Source organism: Choloepus didactylus, chromosome 1 (assembly GCF_015220235.1).
Source record: "Choloepus didactylus isolate mChoDid1 chromosome 1, mChoDid1.pri, whole genome shotgun sequence".
NCBI lineage: Eukaryota > Metazoa > Chordata > Mammalia > Pilosa > Megalonychidae > Choloepus > Choloepus didactylus.
This window is the reverse complement of record NC_051307.1, coordinates 245,187,922-245,215,251: the sequence shown is the minus strand read 5'-3', so window position 1 is coordinate 245,215,251 and position 27,330 is coordinate 245,187,922. Positions and strand designations below refer to the sequence as shown.

The 27,330-nt window shown below is 43.3% G+C and overlaps 1 protein-coding gene across 2 annotated transcripts in view; it reads right to left on the bottom strand.

Moving 5' to 3' along the window:
- NUP210 (nucleoporin 210) overlaps positions 1-27,330 on the bottom strand; it is a 134,165-nt gene that overhangs the window by 45,395 nt on the left and 61,440 nt on the right. For both annotated transcript variants that reach the window (XM_037802788.1, XM_037802792.1), the window contains 5 exons: positions 26,406-26,579; positions 16,533-16,725; positions 15,881-15,987; positions 13,644-13,748; positions 13,425-13,526 (listed from right to left, as the gene is read on the bottom strand). In XM_037802788.1, coding sequence (XP_037658716.1) covers positions 13,425-13,526; positions 13,644-13,748; positions 15,881-15,987; positions 16,533-16,725; positions 26,406-26,579 — 681 coding nt within the window. The remainder of the gene's footprint in view (positions 1-13,424; positions 13,527-13,643; positions 13,749-15,880; positions 15,988-16,532; positions 16,726-26,405; positions 26,580-27,330) is intronic.

The window sequence follows — 27,330 nt, the reverse complement described above, 5'->3', positions numbered from 1 at the left end:
GCGGCCAGTGGACCCGCGCCCCTCCCTGCCAGGCTCAGTCCCGTGGGAGGAGGGCTGTCAGCTCCGGGAAGGAGAAGGGAGAACTGCAGTGGCAGCCCTTATCGGAAACTCATTCTGCTGATCCAAACTCCAACCATAGATAGACGGAGACCAGACACCAGAGAATCTGAGAGCAGCCAGCCCAGCAGAGAGGAGACAGGCATAGAAAAAAAACAACACGAAAAACTCCAAAATAAAAGCGGAGGATTTTTGGAGTTCTGGTGAACATAGAAGGGGGAAGGGCAGAGCTCAGGCCTCAGCTCAGGCCCTGAGGCGCATATGCAAATCCCAAAGAAAAGCTGATCTCTCTGCCCTGTGGACCTTTCCTTAATGGCCCTGGTTGCTTTGTCTCTTAGCATTTCAATAACCCATTAGATCTCCGAGGAGGGCCCTTTTTTTTTTTTTTTTTTTTAATCCTTTTTTCTTTTTCTAAAACAATTACTCTAAGAAGCCCAATACAGAAAGCTTCAAAGACTTGCAATTTGAGCAGGTCAAGTCAAGAGCAGAACTAGGAGAGCTCTGAGACAAAACGAAATAATCCAGTGGCTGAGAAAATTCACTAAACACCACAACTTCCCAAGAAAAGGGGGGTGTCCGCTCACAGCCATCATCCTGGTGGACAGGAAACACTCCTGCCCATCGCCAGCCCCATAGCCCAGAACTGCCCCAGACAACCCAGTGTGACGGAAGTGCTTCAAATAACAGGCACATACCACAAAACTGGGCGTGGACATTAGCCTTCCCTGCAACCTCAGCTGATTGTCCCAGAGTTGGGAAGGTAGAGCAGTGTGAATTAACAAAGCCCCATTCAGCCATCATTTCAGCAGACTGGGAGCCTCCCTACACAGCCCAGCAGCCCAGAACTGCACTGGGGGGACAGCACTCACCTGTGACATAGCACAGTCATCCCTCAACAGAGGACCAGGGGGTGCAGGGCCTGGAAGAGGGGCCCACTTGCAAGTCTCAGGAGCCATACGCCAATACCAAGGACTTGTGGGTCAGTGGCAGAGACAAACTGTGGCAGGACTGAACTGAAGGATTAGACTATTGCAGCAGCCTTAAAACTCTAGGATCACCAGGGAGATTTGATTGTTAGAGCCACCCCCCCCTCCCTGACTGCCCAGAAACACGCCCCATATACAGGGCAGGCAACACCAACTACAGACGCAAGCTTGGTACACCAATTGGACCCCACAAGACTCACTCCCCCACTCACCACAAAGGCTAAGCAGGGGAGAACTGGCTTGTGGAGAACAGGTGGCTCGTGGATGCCACCTGCTGGTTAGTTAGAGAAAGTGTACTCCACGAAGCTGTAGATCTGATAAATTAGAGATAAGGACTTCAATTGGTCTACAAATCCTAAAAGAACCCTATCAAGTTCAGCAAATGCCACGAGGCCAAAAACAACAGAAAATTATAAAGCATATGAAAAAAACAGATGATATGGATAACCCAAGCCCAAGCACCCAAATCAAAAGATCAGAAGAGACACAGCACCTAGAGAAGCTACTCAAGGAACTAAAGATGAACAATGAGACCATAATATGGGAGACAAAGGAAATCAAGAAGACCCTACAAGAGCATAAAGAAGACATTGCAAGACTAAATAAAAAAAATGAATGATCTTATGGAAATTAAAGAAACTGTTGACCAAATTAAAAAGATTCTGGACACTCATAGTACAAGACTAGATGAAGTTGAACAACGAATCAGTGACATCGAAGATGACAGAATGGAAAATGAAAGCATAAAAGAAAGAATGGGGAAAAAAATTGAAAAAATTGAAATGGACCTCAGGGATATGATAGATAATATGAAACATCCAAATATAAGACTCATTGGTGTCCCAGAAGGGGAAGAAAAGGGTAAAGGTCTAGGAAGAGTATTCAAAGAAATTGTTGGGGAAAACTTCCCAAATCTGCTAAACAACATAAATACACAAATCATAAATGCTCAGCGAACCCCAAATAGAATAAATCCAAATAAACCCACTCCGAGACATATACTGATCACACTGTCAAACACAGAAGAGAAGGAGCAAGTTCTGAAAGCAGCAAGAGAAAAGCAATTCACCACATACAAAGGAAACAGCATAAGACTAAGTAGTGACTACTCAGCAGCCACCATGGAGGCGAGAAGGCAGTGGCACGATATATTTAAAATTCTGAGTGAGAGGAATTTCCAGCCAGAATACTTTATCCAGCAAAGCTCTCCTTCAAATTTGAGGGAGAGCTTAAATTTTTCACAGACAAACAAATGCTGAGAGAATTTGCTAACAAGAGACCTGCCCTACTGGAGATACTAAAGGGAGCCCTACAGACAGAGAAACAAAGAAAGGACAGAGAGACTTGGAGAAAGGTTCAGTACTAAAGAGATTCGGTATGGGTACAATAAAGGATATTAATAGACAGAGGGGAAAAATATGACAAACATAAACCAAAGGATAAGATGGCTGATTCAAGAAATGCCTTCACGGTTATAACGTTGAATGTAAATGGATTAAACTCCCCAATTAAAAGATATAGATTCGCAAAATGGATCAAAAAAAAATGAACCATCAATATGTTGCATACAAGAGACTCATCTTAGACACAGGGACACAAAGAAACTGAAAGTGAAAGGATGGAAAAAATATTTCATGCAAGCTACAGCCAAAAGAAAGCAGGTGTAGCAATATTAATCTCAGATAAAATAGACTTCAAATGCAGGGATGTTTTGAGAGACAAAGAAGGCCACTACGTACTAATAAAAGGGGCAATTCAGCAAGAAGAAATAACAATCGTAAATGTCTATGCACCCAATCAAGGTGCCACAAAATACATGAGAGAAACACTGGCAAAACTAAAGGAAGCAATTGATGTTTCCACAATAATTGTGGGAGACTTCAACACATCACTCTCTCCTATAGATAGATCAACCAGACAGAAGACCAATAAGGAAATTGAAAACCTAAAAAATCTGATAAATGAATTAGATTTAACAGACATATACAGGACATTACATCCCAAATCACCAGGATACACATACTTTTCTAGTGCTCATGGAACTTTCTCCAGAATAGATCATATGCTGGGACATAAAACAAGCCTCAATAAATTTAAAAAGATTGAAATTATTCAAAGCACATTCTCTGACCACAATGGAATACAATTAGAAGTCAATAACTATCAGAGACTTAGAAAATTCACAAATACCTGGAGGTTAAACAACACACTCCTAAACAATCAGTGGGTTAAAGAAGAAATAGCAAGAGAAATTGCTAAATATATAGAGACGAATGAAAATGAGAACACAACATACCAAAACCTATGGGATGCAGCAAAAGCAGTGCTAAGGGGGAAATTTATAGCACTAAACGCATATATTAAAAAGGAAGAAAGAGCCAAAATCAAAGAACTAATGGATCAACTGAAGAAGCTAGAAAATGAACAGCAAACCAATCCTAAACCAAGTAGAAGAAAAGAAATAACAAGGATTAAAGCAGAAATAAATGACATAGAGAACAAAAAAACAATAGAGAGGATAAATATCACCAAAAGTTGGTTCTTTGAGAAGATCAACAAGATTGACAAGCCCCTAGCTAGACTGACAAAATCAAAAAGAGAGAAGACCCATATAAACAAAATAATTAATGAAAAAGGTGACATAACTGCAGATCCTGAAGAAATCAAAAAAATTATAAGAGAATACTATGAACAACTGTATGGCAACAAACTGGATAATGTAGAGGAAATGGACAATTTCCTGGAAACATATGAACAACCTAGACTGACCAGAGAAGAAATAGAAGACCTCAACCAACCCATCACAAGCAAAGAGATCCAATCAGTCATCAAAAATCTTCCCACAAATAAATGCCCAGGGCCAGATGGCTTCACAGGGGAATTCTACCAAACTTTCCAGAAAGAACTGACACCAATCTTACTCAAACTCTTTCAAAACATTGAAGAAAATGGAACACTACCTAACTCATTCTATGAAGCTAACATCAATCTAATACCAAAACCAGGCAAAGATGCTACAAAAAATGAAAACTACCGGCCAATCTCCCTAATGAATATAGATGCAAAAATCCTCAACAAAATACTTGCAAATCGAATCCAAAGACACATTAAAAAAATCATACACCATGACCAAGTGGGGTTTATTCCAGGCATGCAAGGATGGTTCAACATAAGAAAATCAATCAATGTATTACAACACATTAACAAGTCAAAAGGGAAAAATCAATTGATCATCTCAATAGATGCTGAAAAAGCATTTGACAAAATCCAACATCCGTTTTTGATAAAAACATTTCAAAAGGTAGGAATTGAAGGAAACTTCCTCAACATGATAAAGAGCATATATGAAAAACCCACAGCCAGCATAGTACTCAATGGTGAGAGACTGAAAGCCTTCCCTCTAAGATCAGGAACAAGACAAGGATGCCTGCTGTCACCACTGTTATTCAACATTGTGCTGGAAGTGCTAGCCAGGGCAATCCGGCAAGACAAAGAAATAAAAGGCATCCGAATTGGAAAAGAAGAAGTAAAACTGTCATTGTTTGCAGATGATATGATCTTATATCTAGAAAACCCTGAGAAATCGACGATACAGCTACTAGAGCTAATAAACAAATTTAGCAAAGTAGCAGGATACAAGGTTAATGCACATAAGTCAGTAATGTTTCTATATGCTAGAAATGAACAAACTGAAGAGACACTCAAGAAAAAGATACCATTTTCAATAGCAACTAAAAAAATCAAGTACCTAGGAATAAACTTAACCAAAGATGTAAAAGACCTATACAAAGAAAACTACATAACTCTACTAAAAGAAATAGAAGGGGACCTTAAAAGATGGAAAAATATTCCATGTTCATGGATAGGAAGGCTAAATGTCATTAAGATGTCAATTCTACCCAAACTCATCTACAGATTCAATGCAATCCCAATCAAAATTCCAACAACCTACTTTGCAGACTTGGAAAAGCTAGTTATCAAATTTATTTGGAAAGGGAAGATGCCTCAAATTGCTAAAGACACTCTAAAAAAGAAAAACGAAGTGGGAGGACTTACACTCCCTGACTTTGAAGCTTATTATAAAGCCACAGTTGCCAAAACAGCATGGTACTGGCACAAAGACAGACATATAGATCAATGGAATCGAATTGAGAATTCAGAGATAGACCCTCAGATCTGTGGCCGACTGATCTTTGATAAGGCCCCCAAAGTCACTGAACTGAGTCATAATGGTCTTTTCAACAAATGGGGCTGGGAGAGTTGGATGTCCATATCCAAAAGAATGAAAGAGGACCCCTACCTCACCCCCTACACAAAAATTAACTCAAAATGGACCAAAGATCTCAATATAAAAGAAAGTACCATAAAACTCCTAGAAGATAATGTAGGAAAACATCTTCAAGACCTTGTATTAGGCGGCCACTTCCTAGACTTTACACCCAAAGCACAAGCAACAAAAGAGAAAATAGATAAATGGGAACTCCTCAAGCTTAGACGTTTCTGCACCTCAAAGGAATTTCTCAAAAAGGTAAAGAGGCAGCCAACTCAATGGGAAAAAATTTTTGGAAACCATGTATCTGACAAAAGACTGATATCTTGCATATATAAAGAAATCCTACAACTCAATGACAATAGTACAGTCGGCCCAATTATAAAATGGGCAAAAGATATGAAAAGACAGTTCTCTGAAGAGGAAATACAAATGGCCAAGAAACACATGAAAAAATGTTCAGCTTCACTAGCTATTAGAGAGATGCAAATTAAGACCACAATGAGATACCATCTAACACCGGTTAGAATGGCTGCCATTAAACAAACAGGAAACTACAAATGCTGGAGGGGATGTGGAGAAATTGGAACTCTTATTCATTGTCGGTGGGACTGTATAATGGTTCAGCCACTCTGGAAGTCAGTCTGGCAGTTCCTTAGAAAACTAGATATAGAGTTACCATTTGATCCAGCGATTGCACTTCTCGGTATATACCCGGAAGATCGGAAAGCAGTGACACGAACAGATATCTGCACGCCAATGTTCATAGCAGCATTATTCACAATTGCCAAGAGATGGAAACAACCCAAATGTCCTTCAACAGATGAGTGGATAAACAAAATGTGGTATATACACACGATGGAATACTACGCGGCAGTAAGAAGGAACGATCTCGTGAAACATATGACAACATGGATGAACCTTGAAGACATAATGCTGAGCGAAATAAGCCAGGCACAAAAAGAGAAATATTATATGCTACCACTAATGTGAACTTTGAAAAATGTAAAACAAATGGTTTATAATGTAGAATGTAGGGGAACTAGCGATAGAGAGCAATTAAGGAAGGGGGAACAATAATCCAAGAAGAACACATAAGCTATTTAATGTTCTGGGGATGCCCAGGAATGACTATGGTCTGTTGATTTCTGATGGATATAGTAGGAGCAAGTTCACAGAAATGTTGCTATATTAGGTAACTTTCTTGGGGTAAAGTAGGAACATGTTGGAAGTTAAGCAGTTATCTTAGGTTAGTTGTCTTTTTCTTACTCCCTTGTTATGGTCTCTTTGAAATGTTCTTTTATTGTATGTTTGTTTTCTTTTTAACTTTTTTTTTCATACAGTTGATTTAAAAAAGAAGGGAAAGTCAAAAAAAAAAGAAAAGAAAAGAAAAACAAGGAAAAAAAAAGATGTAGTGCCCCCTTGAGGAGCCTGTGGAGAATGCAGGGGTATTCGCCTACCCCATCTCCATGGTTGCTAACATGACCACAGACATAGGGGACTGGTGGTTTGATGGGTTGAGCCCTCTACCACAGGTTTTACCCTTGGGAAGACTGTTGCTGCAAAGGAGAGGCTAGGCCTCCCTATGGTTGTGCCTAAGAGCCTCCTCCCGAATGCCTCTTTGTTGCTCAGATGTGGCCCTGTCTCTCTAGCTAAGCCAACTTGAAAGGTGAAATCACTGCCCTCCCCCCTACGTGGGATCAGACACCCAGGGGAGTGAATCTCCCTGGCAACGTGGAATACGACTCCCGGGGAGGAATGTAGACCCGGCATCGTGGGACGGAGAACATCTTCTTGACCAAAAGGGGGATGTGAAAGGAAATGAAATAAGCTTCAGTGGCAGAGAGATTCCAAAAGGAGCCGAGAGGTCACTCTGGTGGGCACTCTTATGCACACTTTAGACAACCCTTTTTAGGTTCTAAAGAATTGGGGTAGCTGGTGGTGGATACCTGAAACTATCAAACTACAACCCAGAACCCATGAATCTCGAAGACAGTTGTATAAAAATGTAGCTTATGAGGGGTGACAATGGGATTGGGAAAGCCATAAGGACCACACTCCACTTTGTCTAGTTTATGGATGGATGAGTAGAAAAATAGGGGAAGGAAACAAACAGACAAAGGTACCCAGTGTTCTTTTTTACTTCAATTGCTCTTTTTCACTCTAATTATCATTCTTGTTATTTTTGTGTGTGTGCTAATGAAGGTGCCAGGGATTGATTTGGGTGATGAATGTACCACTATGTAATGGTACTGTAAACAATCGAAAGTACGATTTGTTTTGTATGACTGCGTGGTATGTGAATATATCTCAATAAAATGAAGATTAAAAAGCCAACCCATTTCTGGTACTTTGCATAATGGCAGCTTAAGCAAACCAGAACAATGACCAAGTGGGATTTCAAAGTTGGCTTAACACCTGAAAATCAATTAATATAATACACTATATCAATAGAATAGCAAACAAAAACCAGTCGTCTCAATAGATGCATAAAAAGCATTTGACAAATCAACACCCTTTCATTAGGGAAAACAAACAAACAAACAAACAAAAAACACTCAACCAATTAGGAGTAGAAGGGAACTTACTTAACCTGATAAAGGGCATGTTCAAAAACCTATACCTTACATGATACTTAAAGGTGAAATACTGGATGCTTTCCCTTTAAGATCATGAAAAAGACAAGGATGTCTGCTCTTGTCAATTCCATTCAGCACTGTACTGGAGATTGTAGCCAGGGCAATTAGGCAAGAAAAAGAAATAAAAGACATCAGATTGGAAAGGAAGAAATGAACGATCTCTATTGCAGATGATATGATCTTGTATATAGGAAATTCTGTGGAATCTATTAAAAACTATTGGAACTAATAAACAAGTTCAGCAAGGTTGCAGGCTACAAGATCAATATACAAAAGTCAATTGTATAGTTACACTTTTTTTTTTCTGTTTTTATCTATCACATTAGCTAAGGTTTTTAAGTTTATTTATTTATTTATTTTAATATTCATTTTATTGAGATGTATTCCCACACCACGTAGTCATACAAAACAAATCGTACATTCGACTGTTCACAGCACCATTACATAGTTGTACATTCATCACCAAAATCAATCCCTGACACCTTCATTAGCACACACACAAAAATAACAAGAATAACAATTAAAGTGAAAAAGAGCAATTAAAGTAAAAAAGAATACTGGGTGCCTTTGTCTGTTTGTTTGTTTGTTTCCTTCCCCTATTTTTCTACTCGTCCATCCATAAACTAGACAAAGGGGAGTGTGGTCCTTATGGCTTTCCCAATCCCATTGTCACCCCTCGTAAGCTACATTTTAATACAATTGTCTTCAAGATTCATGGGTTCTGGGTTGTAGTTTGATAGTTTCAGGTATCCACCACCAGCTACCCCAATTCATTAGAACCTAAAAAGGGTTGTCTAAAGTGTGTGTAAGAGTGCCCACCAGAGTGACCTCTCGGCTCCTTTTGGAATCTCTCTGCCACTGAAGCTTATTTCATTTCCTTTCATATCCCCCTTTTGGTCAAGAAGATGTTCTCCGTCCCACGATGCCGGGTCTACATTCCTCCCCGGGAGTCATATTCCACGTTGCCAGGGAGATTCACTCCCCTGGGTGTCTGATCCCACGTAGGGGGGAGGGCAGTGATTTCACCTTTCAAGTTGGCTTAGCCAGAGAGAGAGGGCCACATCTGAGCAACAAAGAGGCATTCGGGAGGAGGCTCTTAGGCACAATTACAGGGAGGCCTAGCCTCTCCTTTGCAGCAACAGTCTTCCCAAGGGTAAATCCTGTGGTAGAGGGCTCAACCCATCCAACCACCAGTCCCCTATGTCTGTGGTCATGTTAGCAACCCTCGCGGTGGGGCAGGCCAATACCCCCACATTCTCCAAAGGCTCCTCAAGGGGGCTCTACATATTTTTTTCCTTGTTTTTTTTTTTAAATCAACTGTATGAAAAATAAATAAATAAATAAAAATTTAAAAAAACATACAATAAAAGAACATTTCAAAGAGACCATAACAAGGGAGTAAGAAAAAGACAGCTAACCTAAGCTAACTACTTTACTGCCAACATGTTCCTACTCTACCCCAAGAAAGTAACCCAATGTAGCAACATTTCTGTGAACTTGTTCCTGCTATACCCATCAGAAATTAACAGACCACTGTACTGGAGATTCTAGCCAGGGCAATTAGGCAAGAAAAAGAAATAAAATACATCTGATTGGAAAGGAAGAAATGAACGATCTCTGTTGCAGATGATATGATCTTGTATATAGGAAATTTTCTGGAATCTATTAAAAACTATTGGAACTAATAAACAAGTTCAGCAAGGTTGCAGGCTACAAGATCAATATACAAAAGTCAATTGTATAGCTACACTTTTAATGAACAATCTAATAAGTGATATATGATATATGGAAGAAAGCAATTCCATATATAACAACATCAAAAAGAATAAAATATTTAGCCATAAATTTAACAATAGAAATGGGAAACTTATATTCCGAAAACTACAAAACATTATTGAAGGAAACTAAAGATCTAAATAAACGGAAAGACATCCCATGTTCATGAATTGGAAGACTTAATAGTGGCAAGATGGCAGTACTCTCCAAATTGGATCGACAGATTCAATGCAATTTCTATCAGAACCCCAGCTGGCTTTGTAGAAATTGACAAGTTGTTCCTAAAATTCATACAGGATTTCAAGGGACACAGAGCAGCCAAAACAATCTTGAAGAAGAACAAAGTTGAAGAAGTCACATTTCCCAATTTCAAACTTAACTATAAATCAAGAGAGTGTGGTAATGCCATAAGAACAGACACATGGTTGAATGGAACAGAAGTGAGAGTACAGAAATAAACCCTTCTCTCCATGGTCAACTGATTTTTGGTTAGGGCACCAAGACCAGACAATGGGGAAAAAATAGTCTTTTTAACAAATAGTGCTGGGATGACTGGATAGTTACATGCAAAAGAATGAAGCTGCACCCTTATCTGATACCATATGCAAAAGTTAACTTAAAATTGGTCAAAGACCTAGAACTATAAAACTGTTAGAAGAAAACATAGGGATATATCTGCATGACCTGAGATTTGTCAATGGATCCTTACATATGACACCAAAAGCATGACAAAAGAAAAACTAGATAAATTGGCTTCATCAAAATTAAAAAGTCTATATTTCAAAGAACACTATCAAGAAAGTTAAACGACAATCCATATTACACATAAAGTATAAACAACAAGACAAAAAAAAAACAGACAAATTAGACTTCGTCAAAATTTAAAACTATTGTGCAAAGGACATTATCAAGAAGATAAAAGACAACCAACAGAATGGGAGAAAATATTTGGAAACCATACATCTGATAAGTGTTTAATATACAGAATATATAAAGAACTCCTACAAGTCAACAACAAAAAGACAAATAGCCCATTAAAAAATGGGCAGAAGATATGAATAAACATTTCTCCAAAGGAGACATACATATGGCCAATATGCACATGAAAAGATATTCAATATCATTAATCATAGGGAAAGGCAAACTAAAACAACAATGAGATACCACTTACATTCTAGGATATCTAGAATCAAAAAGTCAGATAACAGCAAGTGTTGGTGAGGATGTGGAGAAACTGGAACCCTCATACACTGCTGGTGGGAATGTAAAATGGTGCAATCACTTTGGACAGTTTTTTAAAAAGTTGAACATTAAGTCACTGGCCATTCTGTTCCTAGGTATATACCCAAGATATATGAAAACATGTCTGCACAAAAAATTATACACAAATATGTACAATTACATAATAGCCAAAAAGTGGAAATAGTCAAAATGTCCATTAATGGATAAATGGATAAACAAAATATGGTCTATTCAAACAATGGAACATTTTCAGCCATAAAAAGGAAGTACTGATACATGCTTCAGTATGGATGAACCCTGAGCACATTATGCTAAGTGAAAGAAGCCAGTCACAAAAGACCACACATTACAAAATTTCATTTACATGAAACATCCAGAATGGCAAATTAGCAAAGGCAAAGTAGATGAGTGGTTGCTTAGGGCTGAGGAGCACTGGACCCAGGGTTTCTTTCTGAAGTGATGAATATGTTCTAAAATTGACAGTGGTGATGGTGGAACATATCTGTAAATATACTAAAAAAAAACCCATTGAATTACACACTTTCAATGGGATATTTTTCTGGGATGTGAATTATACCTCAATAAAGCCATCAGAAAGAATAACAACAATAAAAGCCAGGTAGCGGCGTGTCATGTTGTCCCTTAGACACGGTGATGCTCTCCAGTTTGCCACAGGCCCCACCACTCCCTGATGCTCCCCAACAGTGAAGGCAGATGTCAGTGCCATTTAAAGCGCAGCACTTCAAGGTATGTTCCTCGCATCCTGCTCGTTTCACTCACTCACTCGACATCTGATTTGCCCCAGGGGCATCTGATTCTGTGACCCCTGTGTTAAGACAGTCACTGGATGCAAAATGCCAGAGAGATGGAAGTGCAGGGAGTTATGGCTGAAGAAACCCTGCACAGAGAGTTTGGAGATGTGGGTTTGATTTCTAGCTATGCCCTGTACTCACTGCACACAGCTTTGTTTCTGAAAGGAGACTTTGGGACCAGGTCACTACAGAAGTAAATTCAACCTTAGTCTTCCCTGAAATGAGGAAGTTTGTTGAATGCTATTGTTAACCTGCATGGACAAGGACTACAGTCAAGGCGAATGTTCTAGTTTGCTAATGCTGCCGGAATGCAAAACACCAGAAATGGATTGGCTTTTATAAAAGGGGGTTTATTTGGTTACACAGTTACAGTCTTAAGGCCATAAGGTGTCCATCAACAAAGGTTACCTCCACTGGAGAAAGGCCATTGGCATCCGGAAAACCTGTTAGCTGGGAAGGCACATGGCTGGCGTCTGCTTGCTCCCAGGTTATGTTTCAAAATGGTGTTCTCCAAAATGTCTGCAACAGCTTCCAAAGGCTGTCTTCAAAATGTCTCTCAGCTACAGCTAGCTGTGAGCTCCTACTGTCTGAGCTTTTATAGAGCTCCAGTGAATTAATCAAGGCCCATGCTGAATGGACAGGGCCACACCTCCACGGAAATACTGAATCAATAGGTCCCCATCCAATCCACACTAATATGTCTGCCCCCACAAGATTTCATTCAAGAGTATGGCATTTTCTGAGCGACATAATATACACAAACCAGCACCGTGACATTCTAGCCTCTCCTTGCTGGCTGCCCAATCTGAATCCCTAACACACGCCAAGCATCGAATCACCCCAGGCCCTTCTCGAATCCAGGAAAAAGTCTCACCGGGTGCTGGTAAAATGTAATAACACTGCTCGGTCACCACTGCCCTTGTTTTTGGCTGCTTTTATTTATGGCTTACCATAATGGGGTTACACACACTGATGAGAGTCAGAGTTTCCTTTTAAGGTAAGTTTACTTTTCACGATCACCTAATAACCCATCACGCAGATGTGCAGACATGTAGGATATGGTTTTTTACTTCTATGCTCTTTTTTTTTTCTCAGCTATAACTACAGAGCTATTTTTTAAAAACGGAAAAATGTAAACAACCCTAATGCTGTACAAGAAGACAACGGCTAAGTGCAAATAACTGCAGTCATTAAAAATAATCAGCCTACTTATATAGCAACTTGGTGGGAAAAAAAGGTTAAAATAATTGAAAGAAGCAGGATGCTAAATTCTTTCCTACAGCAAGCACTGCTGAAGTCAATATTTGCAAGAATGAGGTGTGGGTCAAGAAAGGAACATGGAAACATAGCAAAAGCTGCTACATCTTTTAAAAATAATTCCCTTTATGGTTGCAATAATGCTCTTTGTGTAATAGTATTTTAATCCCAATGAAAAAATTGGTTGGAAAGAAACCATTAGGTAACTAGTAGGGAAGGTAATTTGCAAATGGCAAATAACTAAAGTTTCACAAACAGTGAGCCAGACAATCTAAAGACCTTGCTGATTATAGCTTATGGTATTAAGCACCAGCTTTTAAAATAATCAATCCATTAACCACGTGAGGAATGGAAACGAATGTGGCATGCAATCGCATCTACTCACCGTGGCCATGCCTCTGACCTCCTGGTAGACCACCCTGGCGATGTCTGCCACGCTGGTGTTGAGAAAGAAGTAGCCAGAACCTTCCCTGATTTGGAGTTCCGCCTGTGATGGGGCAGAGGTGGGGAGGGGATCAGGCCTGGGTGTCAACTGGCGAGGGGCTCGCCCCGTGGGTCACACGTGTCACCCCCGGGATGCGCGGTGGACGGGATTGGGCTCTACCTGGACGGCAGGGTGGTTGTAGATGGTCACTTCCTCTGGGCTCACTCGCACGTCTTCCACCAGAATCAGCTCTATGGAGGCCGACACGGGCACGAGAGGCTCAGCCTGAAGAGGCAAAGTCAAAGTCATCAGATGCTGGAGACCCCGCAGGTCTCCCCGTCTTGCTGGGAATGGAAGAGGTTCTGTAAGAACAGCTTGTGTCACTCCAGGCCACTCACCGTGCTCCTGGGACACAACCCCCCCAATAAAATCATCGTGCTTCTGCGCCCAGCTAAAAGGCAGCCTTGCCTTTGAGGCATTCCCTCATCCCACAAGGCTGAATGAGTGGCTGCCCCCTCCTTGCTCATCAGAGGGGTGGTCTCTGACAGTTCTACTCGGACGTCTCCCCATCCCCTCTTGCAAGGCCCCATGTGGTGGGCTGGGGATAAAGGGGTGATTTACACACACTCCCTGGTCTTCAGGAATGCACAGTAAACAACCAGCCCCAGTGTGTATGATAAACACCACTGCGCAGGAGGTACGGGGTTTGGGAAAACAGAGCCCCTAACCCAGCCTGGTGGGGGGGAAGAGATGGAGCAGTGCTCATTCCCTTTGGCAGCACTGTACACTCATCCCAGCATCTCTAGGTCCCACCAGGATATCTTTAGAGAGAGACTGCAGGGTCTGACCCACTTCTGAGCACCAACTCGAGGCCAGGCTCTCTGAGGCATGAGGGGTACAGCATCTGACCTCTAGGAGGTCACAGAAAAAGTGAATAAACAGCAGCAAGAATGCCAGAGTGTTGTGAAGGATATGAAGGACGATAAGGGGTATTAAGAGAGAGAGCAACTCCAGGGCGTGACGTGTGATCATTGAGAGACCTCAAGAAAGTGAAGAAGAGCCTCGCCAGTAATGAAAGGGAGGGACCCCATTTTTTGGGGGTGATGGAAAAGTTTTGATAATGGATAGTAGTGATGGTAGCACATAACTGTGAATGCAATAAACACCACTGAATTGTAACCCTGAAAGTAGTTAAACTGGGAACTGTTAGGTTGTATATATAGTACCAGAATAAAAATTTAAAAACAAAACAAAACAAAAAAATAAGTACATAACTAGCGGGAAAGACCTGAAGGCAAAGAGAGCCTAAGGACAAAAGCGCTGAAGGGAGAATCTGCTTGTTACCTTCAAGGCCCAGGGAGATGCAAACGGATTCCTGATTCTGGCAAGGATGGTGGTGGTGGTGGGAGGGTAGTAAGCCCTTAGGGACCGGGGCAGTGGGTTCCTTCAGCAGCCACCTCCCTCCAGGCCCAGCCTCCTCAAATGCTGCCCTCCACGGGGATACTGCCTCTCTTCAAGGACCATCACTTGCTCCCCACTACCTGGAGACATTTGAAGCTGCTCATCCTTGCATGTACAGTCTTCCGTAATATGGCCCTGCCTTCCTTTTCCAGCCATTATCTGCTGCCTCCACCCTCTTCAAAACAAGTTTATTGGCTTCTACAATGTGGTCAGTGGGGTCCAGGCAGAGCTGTTCTTGGGGAACCCTTCCCACTCCCACCTCACATGAACCCATGTGCCACCCACTAGCAGTGCCTCTGCCCGAGGTCCACGTGAGATGCTGGGCAGGGAGGGGGTCCGGTGGGGAGGGACATATGTCTACACGGTTGGTTCCAACAGTGAACATGGGGGTGTTCGGTGCCCTTAGAGCGGGAAGCACAAGGGATCCTGAGATTGGAGGCAGGGCAGCTACTCTGGCCCTGGGCTTCCAGGAACACTCTGCCGAGGAACTGATATTTTACCTGGGAATAAAAAACAACAACAGGCCACCTGGAGGCAAAAAGTAAAAGGTGGGAGGAGGTAGCATTCAGACTGTGGGAAGTGGGTGCTCAAAAGCATGACTGTGTGAAAGCTCTGGGCGTACAGAGTGGGGTCTGAGGGTGAGGGGCGAGTGGCAAACAGGATGACGGGTGAGCCTGGGTTGAAAATGAGGATGGCCTCAAATGGCAGGATAAGGGGTCCAAGTCTGAGGGTCCTGAGAGCTACCAGGTGTGTGCTAAAGCCAAGAGGTGATAGGATAGGCTGTGCCTTTTAGCCAGATCCCTCCAGAACGGAGGGGATGTAGGGTGGGGGGTGCTAGAGGCAGGGAGGACAGGGAGGGGACTCAGGACACTTGTACACCAGGCAGAATTTGGGATGAGCAGAGGGATTCCCCTGCCTCACCCATGGCCCAGCCCACGGTCAGCCCCAGGAGATACCGGTTGCTTCAGTTTGGCAGCACTAAGGTGGGACTGCTGGTAGCCAGTCGCGGTGGCAGAGATGGCCGTGGTTCCCGACGCCTCGTGGACTGAAATGGCCTGCAAACCTGAGCCCAGGGAGAGAGAGAGAGAAAGAGAAATTGATGCTGGATTTTTAGCTCAGTGCTGCCTCTGACACAGCCTCTCCCTCCTTCTGGTTTTCACTTTTGAATTTGCCAACAGTCCTAAAAATAGATAAGTGAATTTGTTGAAACTGTGTGAAACCTAAGAGTTAATAGGTGCCAACAAGGGATCCACAGAGCCACTTAGAGGAGTTTGAGGAGATGGACTCAACTTCTGGCTGCTTGGGGGTTCTGAAGGCTTGGCACAAAGTCGCACAGGTGTTGGCAGATCTGCTCTGCAATCTGGGACTTGATACTTACCTGTGTGCCACGAGCCTTGGATTCCCTGTCTCTAAAATAGGGGTTCCAATTCCCACATCAAAAGATTCCTGGCTGGATTAAATGAGACTGGTGAGCTCGTGGAGCTGCTCCCTAATGTTTAGTTCTGGATAAAGGGGGGTGCCAGATAACTAAGCTCCCAGCAGATGAACACGCACTGGGATACATCAGCGCATCTCACCACACCTTTTGGGATTTTCACCCAAGCTCACCATGCAACTTCTTCTGGCCACTTCCGTCGTCCCGGGACACTAGCTGCATGGGCAGATCCAGTTCAGTGCTGGCCAGCAACGGCCTGGTGGACTCCCACTGGACACTCAAGGAGCTGAAGTTGTCGAACCTGCGCCCCTGCTCGTCATAGGCTGCCAGATCCAGCAGGGGGTTGCGGTGGTTGGAGACAGGGACCTGTAAGAAGGCAAAATGGGATGCTGTGGCCACACGACGATAAATAACCGTGCAATGAACTTCTCTATGCAAAAACTTGTTTCCCTCCTTCCTATTCTGTTGTTAGGTTAGATTCCAGGTGGAGAGCTCCTGGGTTCAAGGGCTGTGGCTATTTGCAAGACTTTTATCAGACTGTGGCACTAAGAGGACAAGTCAACACGTATCTCCCAGCTTGCGGGTAGGTCCGTTGAGTCCTGGGGAGGGAGTGGGAATGAATCACTCTAACCAATCCCCACTGCTGTCTGAAGGTCAAGGACTCCCCCAAACTCCATCCAATCTGGTCTCTTAATCCAGACAATGGTTCTCAATGGAGGGTGATTTTGCCCTGCAGAGGACATTTGGCAATGTCTGAAGACATTTTTGTTTGTCACAATTAAAGAGAGGTGCTACTGGCATCTAGTGGGTAGAGGCCAGGGAGCTGCTAAACATCCCCCAATGCACAGGGCAGCCCCCCACAACAGAGAATGAGTCAGCCAGGCTGCAATCCTTCCCCTCTCCCCTCATCTTTCCAAATCCTTCTGGCCTCCAAGGCCCACCCCTCACATCTCCACTCTTGCAGAAAGTCTCGCCTGCTGGCCCAATATGAATGTCAACTACGACCACTAACACTTCCCTGAGCCCTCTGGTTTGCAAAGCGCCTTTCAGAGTTGATTTCTCACTGGGTCACAGGAAGGTGGGACACTCAGGGAATGAAAGGAACCAATCAGAGGAGATTCAGCAGGGGAGTGACAGAGCCCAGGACTTCAGGTTCCAAACCCTGTCTTCCTACCATGCCACCGTTATGTCTAAGTAAATTCTCCCTTTAGGACCCGTGCTGAATCTAGTCCATTATTCACAAAGTCCCTTCCTTTCCCAAAGTGGAGATGCCAGTGAGTATACCAGCATCCAGGTCCCAAGGCCTGGGTTCAAATCCCAGCTCCACCTCTTACCCCCACCTCCACCCCCCAGGCAAGCCACTGACTTCCCCGAGCCTCAGTTTCCCCACCTGTGAAGTAAGAGCCACAATGGAACCTTCCTCCTATGATTTTTTTTTTCTTTTTGCCTTCAATGAGGATTGCATGAGATGATTTTAAAGAGCCTGGCTCATTATAAGTAAACACCTGCGTAGGGAAGCATGGGAGCACTTTATCACTAATCACAAATATTTCCAGTTCTCCTTCCAGGCATGGGTCCAGCAGGAAGGACTGTACTTCTCTGACCCTTGAGATCAGGAGTGACCAAGCCACTGGCCAAAGCCAGTGTGACAATTCCAGGTGGAAGCTTTCATGACCAGAACACGATTTGCCGTACTGTCTTTTCCCTCCACATCAGAGATAGCGGCTGCTCCACAGTTTAAGTCTTGGGATGAAGACAATAATGACTTGAAGCAGGGTTGCCTGGCAGCCTCATGATGGACATGCAGCATGAGCAAGAAATGAACTTGAGTTGTGTTGAGCCACTGAGATTTGGGGGGCTGTTTGTTACTGTGGCATAGTCTAGCCCTTCCTGACTGATACACTCACCAAGCTCCCCCCTTCCACCAGGAGGATTCCTCCCCAACTACTTCTAGCTCTCTTGCCCCGGGCCTAGTGCCAAACACGTAGACAGCATGTGATAAAATCATGTTGCAAGTTCTAAATGCATGCCTTCCTAGCAACAAGTTGGCGCAATCACCTAGGAGTAACAAAGGATTTTGTTATTATTCTGGATAAAAATTTGGGAGACGTGACTGTGGGGAAGGACTTACAAGAGGCCTAATCTTAAGCACCCCACTCCTTTCTCCAGATGCAAACCCAGGGGCAAAACCAATGCCCTTCCCTTCCTCCTGCCCTCCCAGGGAAGGACTTAACACTGAGTGCCAGCCATGCTGACAAGCTTACTGGATCCTTCCAATGGCCATTTGATGCCACAATATTAATCCCATTTTGCAAATGGGGAGACTGAGGCTCAGAGGCATTAAGCAACTTCCCCAAGGTCTTACAGGGTTTGGGATAGGAACTCAGGTAGGCTGACTCTAAAGCTCAAGCACCTCCCCGACAGCCTGCAGCCTTTCCCTGGTGCTCAGAAGCAGCGAGCTGAAGATTGGAGAACCGGGGTCAGACTGGACTCCGAGTCCACTTTATCAGAAAACTCTCCAAGCGGTGTCTTGCCTCACCAATAATTCACTCCGCAAATACTTCTTGTGTGGCCTTTCGGTTTGGAGAGGTATAAAATTATATTGATACTGTGCCCAGGATAGATAGCAGGGATATATCTCTTTCAAGGTCCCCTAATAAGGCCATAAATTGCATGGGCCAGGCCTGAATGGTTCACAGCTCCTGCACCCGAGGACTGATGGATCACAAGGCAATTCTGTGTTCGAAGTCCATTATTTCCTGGCGAGATCTACGACATACGCATGCCAATTCAGAGCCGTACTCTGCAGCCAGACCCTCATCTTTCAGTCAAGAGAGACAACTCTAGATTGGAGGTTACCAGGGGCTGGGGTGGGAGAAGGAAGGAGGAGCTTTTACTTAATGGGTGCAGAGCTTCTGATGGGGTGATGAAAAAGCTTTGGTAATAGATGGGGGTGATGTAAATATATTTCATGCCACTGAATTGTCCACTTAAGACAGTTAAAACAGCAAACTCTATGTCATATATATATATATATATATATATATATATATATATATATATATATAAAATCACAATAAAATTAAAATAAAAAGGCAGAAAGAAAGAGAGAAAGAGAAAACTGCACTAAACCAGAGGGCATAAAGGCAATCCAGGGATAACACAGCCCAAGGACACAGCTCATTTGTTTAGTTGCTAACCGTCAGGGAGGATGCATGTAAATCGAATTGTTTTTTTCTTTTTGAACCTGAGATTTGGCCAGCCTGGGGCTGAATTCTCCCAGGACCGTGGCATCCCCTTCAGAGGGCACATGCTCCCCTATTCATCAAGCTCTCTTTTCAGCCCTCTTTATTTAGCACTGTCCCTGCTTGGCTTCCCTGGGCATCTGAGTTTGCAAAAGTCAAGAGCAGAAGACAAGAGGACACAGACATGGTGTGTTTGTTTGTTCATCCAGCCAGCCATCCATATTTATGAGCCCAAAGAGACTCGTGAAGAGTAAAATAAATATGTTAATTCCGTAGTGCTAGAAGGGAACTGGAAGACGAAACGTTGAGAGGGGGTGACACTTTAGATAAGGTGGCGAGGGCAGGTCTCATCAAGCTGGAGGAGACAGGAAGGAGATGTGGGGTTCCCTGGAGGAAAAGAATTCCAGGTGGAGGGAACAGCATGTGCTAACACCCCTAGAAGGGCAGCTAAGAGGTGCTCACAAAGGCGTCTGAGTGCGGCTGGAGTGGGGTAAGAGGGAAAGTGAAGGGGGCTGGTTTACAGATCATACAAAGGGCTTTAGCTTTTACTCTGGGTGAACAGGGAAGCCACTGGAAGGTTTTAAGAAGAGAATAACATACAAATAGTGACAGACTGCTATGACAAACCACACAAAGAGTTGGCTGGAACAATTGGAATTTATTGGCTCAAGTTTTCAGAGCCCAGAAGTCTAACACCAGGATATTGGCAAGGCTGGCTTTCTTCCTGAAGACTGCAGCATTCTACTGCTGGCTGCCAGAAATCTTTGGGGTTCCTTGGCTTTCCTGTCACATGGCGATGTCCTCTCTTTTTGTCTGCCTTTCCCCTCCCCCTCCCTGACTTCTGGCTCTTTATAAAGCCTCCAGTAACTGGATTAAGGGCCACCCTCTTTCAGTTGGGCCAAATAAAAAACATGTCTAAATTAGGGTCCATAATTCAATCCACTACAAATACTCTGCCCGGTCATATTCAATCCCTGCAACAACTCGAGGAGGTCAGTATTATCATCAGCACTTTTCAAAGGACGTGAGTTTGCCCAGTTGGGTGGGACTGGAGCTCAGGTTTGTCAGTCTCTGAAGCTGGGACTGCAGGTGTGAGCTCTTGCTGTCCCCTGATCTGCTGGGTGGATCCAGCAGGCTAGATTTTTCCATGAGAGCCCAGATTAGTACTGTTTCATGCTTTCCACGAGCAATAATTTGCTAAGTATATTAAAGTGAATAAAATGTAAAACTTTCAGAATTTTCACCTGAATTGCTTCCTAAGTCAGGGAAAAATCCTTTTCCTCACCACACACTGGTTTTCAGCTTGGAGAAGATCATCATGTGCCATGTGCCACAAACACCAGGCCTAAGCCAGGGGTGAGTGCCAGTTTCGTGCCAGTTTCGTGCCAACAAGTTGCCCGAGGCACTGAGGGCTTTGGCTCTCCTCACCTGTCCACAGGGAACAAGGTGGAGATTCAGAACCCTGTCCCTGTCAGCGTTAAGTGGTCTGGAGGGCCACATGAGATGTGACAAGCCAAAGATGAAGAATACTTACTTTTTTTAAAAACTTTTTATCTGAAATAATTTCAACTTACAGGATAGTTACAAAAATAATACATTAATGAAAATGTTCTAAAATTGATCGTGCCGACGAATGCACAACTATGTGATGATACTGTGAGCCATTGGTTGTATACTTTGGATGGATGGTGTGATGTGGGAATGTATCTTAATAAAATTGCATTTAAAAAACAATACAGACACAGAACTTGAAGAAATTAATCAAAGAAGTATACACAAACATCAGAGTTATGGCTCAGGATATAAAGGACATGAAGAAGACCCTAGAAGAGCATAAAGAAGAATTTGCAAGAATAAATTAAAAACAATAGCAGATCTTATGGAAATAAAAGACACTGTTGATGAAATTTAAAATATTCTTGAGACACATAACAACAGATTTGAAGAGGCAGCAAACTCGAGGACAGAGAGATGGAATGCAAAAGCGCAAAAGAATTTTTCAGAAAGATTTTTTGAAAAAAAATAAAAAAATTTGAAACGGAGCTCAGGGAAATCATGGACAACATGAAGCACACAAATATAAGAATCACTGGTGTTCCAGAAGGAGAAGAGAAGAGTAAGGCTAGGAAGAGTATTCAAAGACATTGTTGGGGAAAACTTCTCAACCCTTATAAATGATACATAAATATGAAAATCAAAGCTGTCTAATGAACTCCAAATAGAATAAATCCAAATAAACCCACTCTGAGACATATTCTGATCAGATTGTCAAATGCTAAAGAGAAGGAGAAAGTTCTGAAAGCAGCAAGAGAAAGCAATTCACCACATACAAGGGAAACAGCATAAGGCTAAGTACTGATTACTCGGCAGCCACCATGGAAGCCAGAAGGCAGTAGTATAACATCTTCAAGATTCTGAAAGAGAAAAATTGCACACCAAGAATTCTTTATCCAGCAAAGCTCTCCTTCAAAATTGAGGGAGAGCTTAAAATTTTTAAGACAAACAAATGCTGAGAGAATTGTTAACAAGAGACCTGCACTGCAAGAAATACTAAAGGGAGCTCTACTGGCTGAGATAAAAAGAAAGGAGAGAGAAGTCTGGAGAAAGGCACAGAACTGAAGAGTGTTAGTAAAGATACCTTAAAGGAAAAAAAGAGAGGGGAAAAAAATAGATCTGACGAACAAAAACCAAAGGATAAGATGGCCGATTCAAGAATTGACTTCACAGTAATAACATTGAAAGTGAGTGGATTAAACTCCCTAATTAAAAGATATAGATTGACAGAGTAGATTTAAAAATATGAACCATCAATATGCTGTTTATAAGAAACTCATCTTATACCCAGAGACACAAAGAGACTGAAAGTGAAAGGATGGAAAAAAACATTCCATGCAAACTACAGCCAAAAGAAAGCAGATGTAACAATACTAATTTCAAATAAAATAAACTTGAAATGCAAGGATGTCATAAGAGATAAAGAAGGACACTATATACCAATAAAAGGGACAATTCACAAAGAAGAAATAACAATCATAAATGTTTATGCACCCAATCAAAGTGCTCCAAAAAACATGAGACAAACATTGGCAAAACTGAAGAAAGCAATAGATGATTCCACAATAATTGTGGAGACTTCAATACACCACTCTCTCCTACAGATAGATCAACCAGACAGAGGACCAATAAGGAAACTGAGAACCTAAACAATGTGATAAACGAATTAGACTTAACAGATATATACAGAGCATTACATCTAAATTACCAGGATACACATTCTTCTCTAGCATTCATGGAACTTTTTCCAGAATAGATCATAGGCTGGGACATAAAACAAGGCTCAATAAATTTAAAAAGATTGAAATTATTCAAAGTACATTCTCTGATCACGCTGGAATGCAACTAGAAATCAACAACCACCGAAGAACCAGATCTTTCACAAATACATGGAGGTTAAACAACACACTCCTAAATAATCAGTGCATCAAAGAAGAAATTGCAAGAGAAATTGCTAAATATCTAGAGATGAATGAAAACAAGAGCACAACATATCAAAACTTACGGGATGCAGCAAAGGAGGTACTGAGGGGGAAGTTCACAGCTCTAAATGCATACATTAAAAAGGAAGAAAGAGCTAAAATCAAAGAACTAACGGAACAACTGAAGAAGCTAGAAAATGAACAGCAAACTAATCCTAAAGCAATCAGAAGAAAAGAAATAACAAGGATTAAAGCAGATAAATAATATGGAGAAAAAAAAATAGAGAGAATAAATTAAACCAAAAGTTGGTTCTTTGAGAGCAATAAAACTGACAAACCCTTAGCTAGACTGACAAAGTCAAAAAGAGAGAAGACCCAAATAAACAAAATAATAAATGGGGGGGGGGAGCATGACTGCAGATCCTGAAGAAATTTTAAAAATCATCAGAGGATATTATGAACAACTCTACAGCTACAAACTAGACAATTAAGAGGAAATGGATAATTTCCTAAAAACACATGAACCATCTAGACTGACCAGAGAAGAAATAGAAGACCTCAAAATCAATCACAAGTAAAGAGATCCAATCAATCATCAAAAAGCTTCCCACAAATAAAACCCCAGGGCCAGATGGCTTTACAAGGGAATTTGTCTACCTATCAATCTATCCATCCATATGTCTATCTACCCATCCATCCATCCATCCATCCATCCTTCCATCTGCCTATCTATCTGTCTATCTACCCATCCATGCATCCATACATCCAAGCATCCATGCATCCATCCATCCATCCACCTACTAAATGATTCAGAGGAGAGTTCTTACTCTCAACCCTTACACAGAACCATGTGTCTGTGTCAAGGCACCAACCCATATGGGGACAGCATCCAGGGAAGGAGAGGAGCTTACCCATAGATTCAGGAAATTCCTTCTACCTCAGATCTGTGTCAAGGTCCAGAGAAGGCAGAACCCAACTGATCAAGGGCCAGAGTGGAAGGAGAAAAAGCTGGGACTAATTTCTAGCAAGGAGGAGTGGTGGCTGTAAATTGCAGGGTAGATTGTGAAATTGTTCCCCAAATCCCAGACCCTGGAGCTGGACAGTAACCCTCATGTTTCAAAGAGATGCATTTGGATCAAATGCAAAGCTGACTTCTTTCACCCAGCAGGGAGTCAGCTCCCAAATCTCTCTGTCCCAAAGGTAAGAGAGTCTGGAAACATCAAGAGCTTCAAAAAGGTTCGGTTACATGCATGCATGAGACATACTGAGCGAGAGAAGGTTCCAACCCCAGAGACCGGCTCCAGGAAAACTCAAGACTCTCCAAGGCCACCAAGACAGGGTGGAGCTGGACACACCTCAGAGTGATCACAGGCCTCAGGCTGAGAGGAGAGAAGCTGCTCAGTGGCTGTGGAAAAGGCACTGAATTTGGAGGTGGAAAGATCTGCCTTTATGACACTGTGCAAATCACTTCACCTCCAAGCCTCAGCCTGCAAACCCAGGTGTAACAGCCTTGCCTTGCAGATAGTCCCGGTGAGGGTCAACCAACGGACTGGGGTAGAAGTTCCGGGCAAGCAAAGCAATTTAGATGATTGTGTGGGCGGTAAGGACGCCAGGGACAATCCTGATCTGGCCTCAGGGCCTGTGCACCTGCTGCTTTACCCGCCCAGAACACTGTCACCTTAGCTCCTCTCAGCCGGCATCTCCTTACCACTCAGACTTGACCTTGGGTGCACCCTCCTTAAATGGACATGTACTCCTCAACTCGCTCTGTCTCACACCCTATTGAATTCCTTGATGGCACTTCAGGAACTCTGACATCACCCCTGGCAGCTCCCAGGAGGCAGGTCCCTTGCCCGTCCTGGTTACAGTTCTCAGAATCTAGAGCATGCCTGGCACAGAGGAGGAGCTCAGCAAACATGTGGAGGGGCTCAGCAAACACACAAGGGTCAGCAAACATGCAGAGTGCATGACTGAAGGAGAGCCTGTTGTCGGCGGGAGCCATGCATCTGCACCATCCATGCCATCCGTGCCATTCGCCACCCACGTGTCTGCGAAGGAGCCAGAGCAGGAGGGCACAAGGGAAAACGCCACCCAGCCCTCTGCCTTCACCTCCCCGGTCTTCGCGCTCCAAACACCTAGAGGCTGAGGTTTGGACTGTCCGTATGTCCGAGAGGAGATGTCACCTCACGTCCTGCCGTGAGGGTGACCCCCAAATGACTTTCTTTGCCTACCCCACATGTCCTTTTTAAAAAAAAATTATGTATTTTTATTGTGGTTAACACAGAACATGAAAACTGACATCTTAACCACCTTTAAGTGCACAATTCAGTGTTGTTAATTACATTCACAACGTTGTGCTCCCATCACCACCATCCATTACCAAAGGTTTCCCATCACCCCAAACAGTAACTCTGCACCCATTAAGCATTAACTCCCCATTCCCCACATCTACCCCTCCAACCCCTGTAACCTCTAATCTCCTTTCTGTCTCTGTGAATTTTCTTATTCTAGACATTTCATGTAAGAGGAATTATATAATATCTGTCCTTTTGCATCTGGCTTTTATCACTTAGCATGTTTTCAAGGTTCATCTTGTAGCATAGATCAGAATTTCCTTCCTTTTCATGCTGAGCAATATTTCATCATATGGACAAAGCATGTTTTGTTGATCCTTTCATTTGCCAATGGACATTTGGGTTGCTTCCATTTTTTGGCTGTTGCAAACAATGCTACTATAACATTGTTGTATAAGTATCTGCTCAAGTCCCTGCTTTCAATCCTTTGGGATATACACCCAGAGATTCCCAGGTCCTATGGTAGTTCATGTTTACTGCTGACACCCAGCCCCCATATCCACCCATCCCCCGGGGAGGGCTGCAGCTGCCCACCTCTCCTCGGCAGCCCTCCTCCACTCCATCCACACATGCGATGTCCACCGACAAAATGCCCCACCTCAGCAACCTCAAGTTACGGAAGAAAATGACAAGACTTTACACACAACCTGGTGCCAAGCAGAAAGAAGCAGTGCAAGCGTGCTGAGTTTGGAATTGGAAAGCACCCTGTTTTCACTTGACACTGCCCCTAACCGAATAATAGCTTTGGCTCTGGCAAGTTACCAGCCTTCTCCAAGTCTTGGATGTCCCCAATATGTAAAATAAAAAATCACCCACTCAGCAAGGCTGGCTGTAAGGACTAAGGGATCAAGGTAGCCTAGCTCTTCATATCGTTATCACACTTAAGACTGAGGATCTTGGCAGCTGGGGCCCCCTTGTCCAGGTGGGCAGCAACCGCGTCTCCCTCCCCTGAGCACCCATCCCCTACTCACCACCTGCTTGTTCTGCTGCAGCAGCGGACAGGACAGGTCCAGCTGTGGACTGGCGTAGACAGGCGTGAGGGTGAGTCTGGACGGAGGGGCACAGACAAACTTCACCACGGCAGGCTCCACCACGGGGAAGGGGTTGGTGATGCTGGGCTTGTTTCCCACCGAGAGGGCGATGACCTGGGCAGAGTGGAAGGGGGAGTCAGACACACCTTTTTTTGAGTCCCCACTCCAGAGTGAGTACCTTCAGACTCAGTTTACCCTTCTGCAGAATGGGGACGATGGCAATACCTACGTCACTAGGGGGCTGCCCAGACCCAATGACTAAATGTGCAGGAAAGCACTCTCTCAATGCATCAGAGGCTTTCGGGTGGAAGCCCCAGGTGACCTCGATGGCTGGAAGCGCTGTCTGTGCCTGTCCTAGGGAAGAGATGGAGCAGGTGACAGCCTGTGGTTTTCCATGGACTTTCACTAGGAAATCCACAAGGTTGCATTAGCAAATTCACAACTTTGTGGGTTTTTAAATGAGGAATCCGCCTGTTCATTTAAAAGGAGGTGCAGGTGGGAGAAAGTATATGCTACAGAAAAGTGAACTGAGATCCATGGGAAGCCGATCGACAAAAAGATTATCAAGGGAGATGCTTCTGGGAATGCACAAGGACTACCATCTGGAGACCAGACCCTGGCTCTCTGCTTCTCTCGCCTCTTTGAGAGAGCTGGGTGTGCAGCTGCAGAGACGGAAATCAAAGGCACAAGAAAAAGAAGAGAAATTTTATTTTTGCTTTTAGAGCTGGGATCTCAGAAATCAAGTCTGACCGCCTCATTTTATGCAAATGGTCAGAGAAGGACAGCTCATGCCTCATCCCTCATCGCCAGGGAGCACCTTGGACTCCTCCTGGGTCTGCAGGCTTTTCGCCCCACTACTCCATGC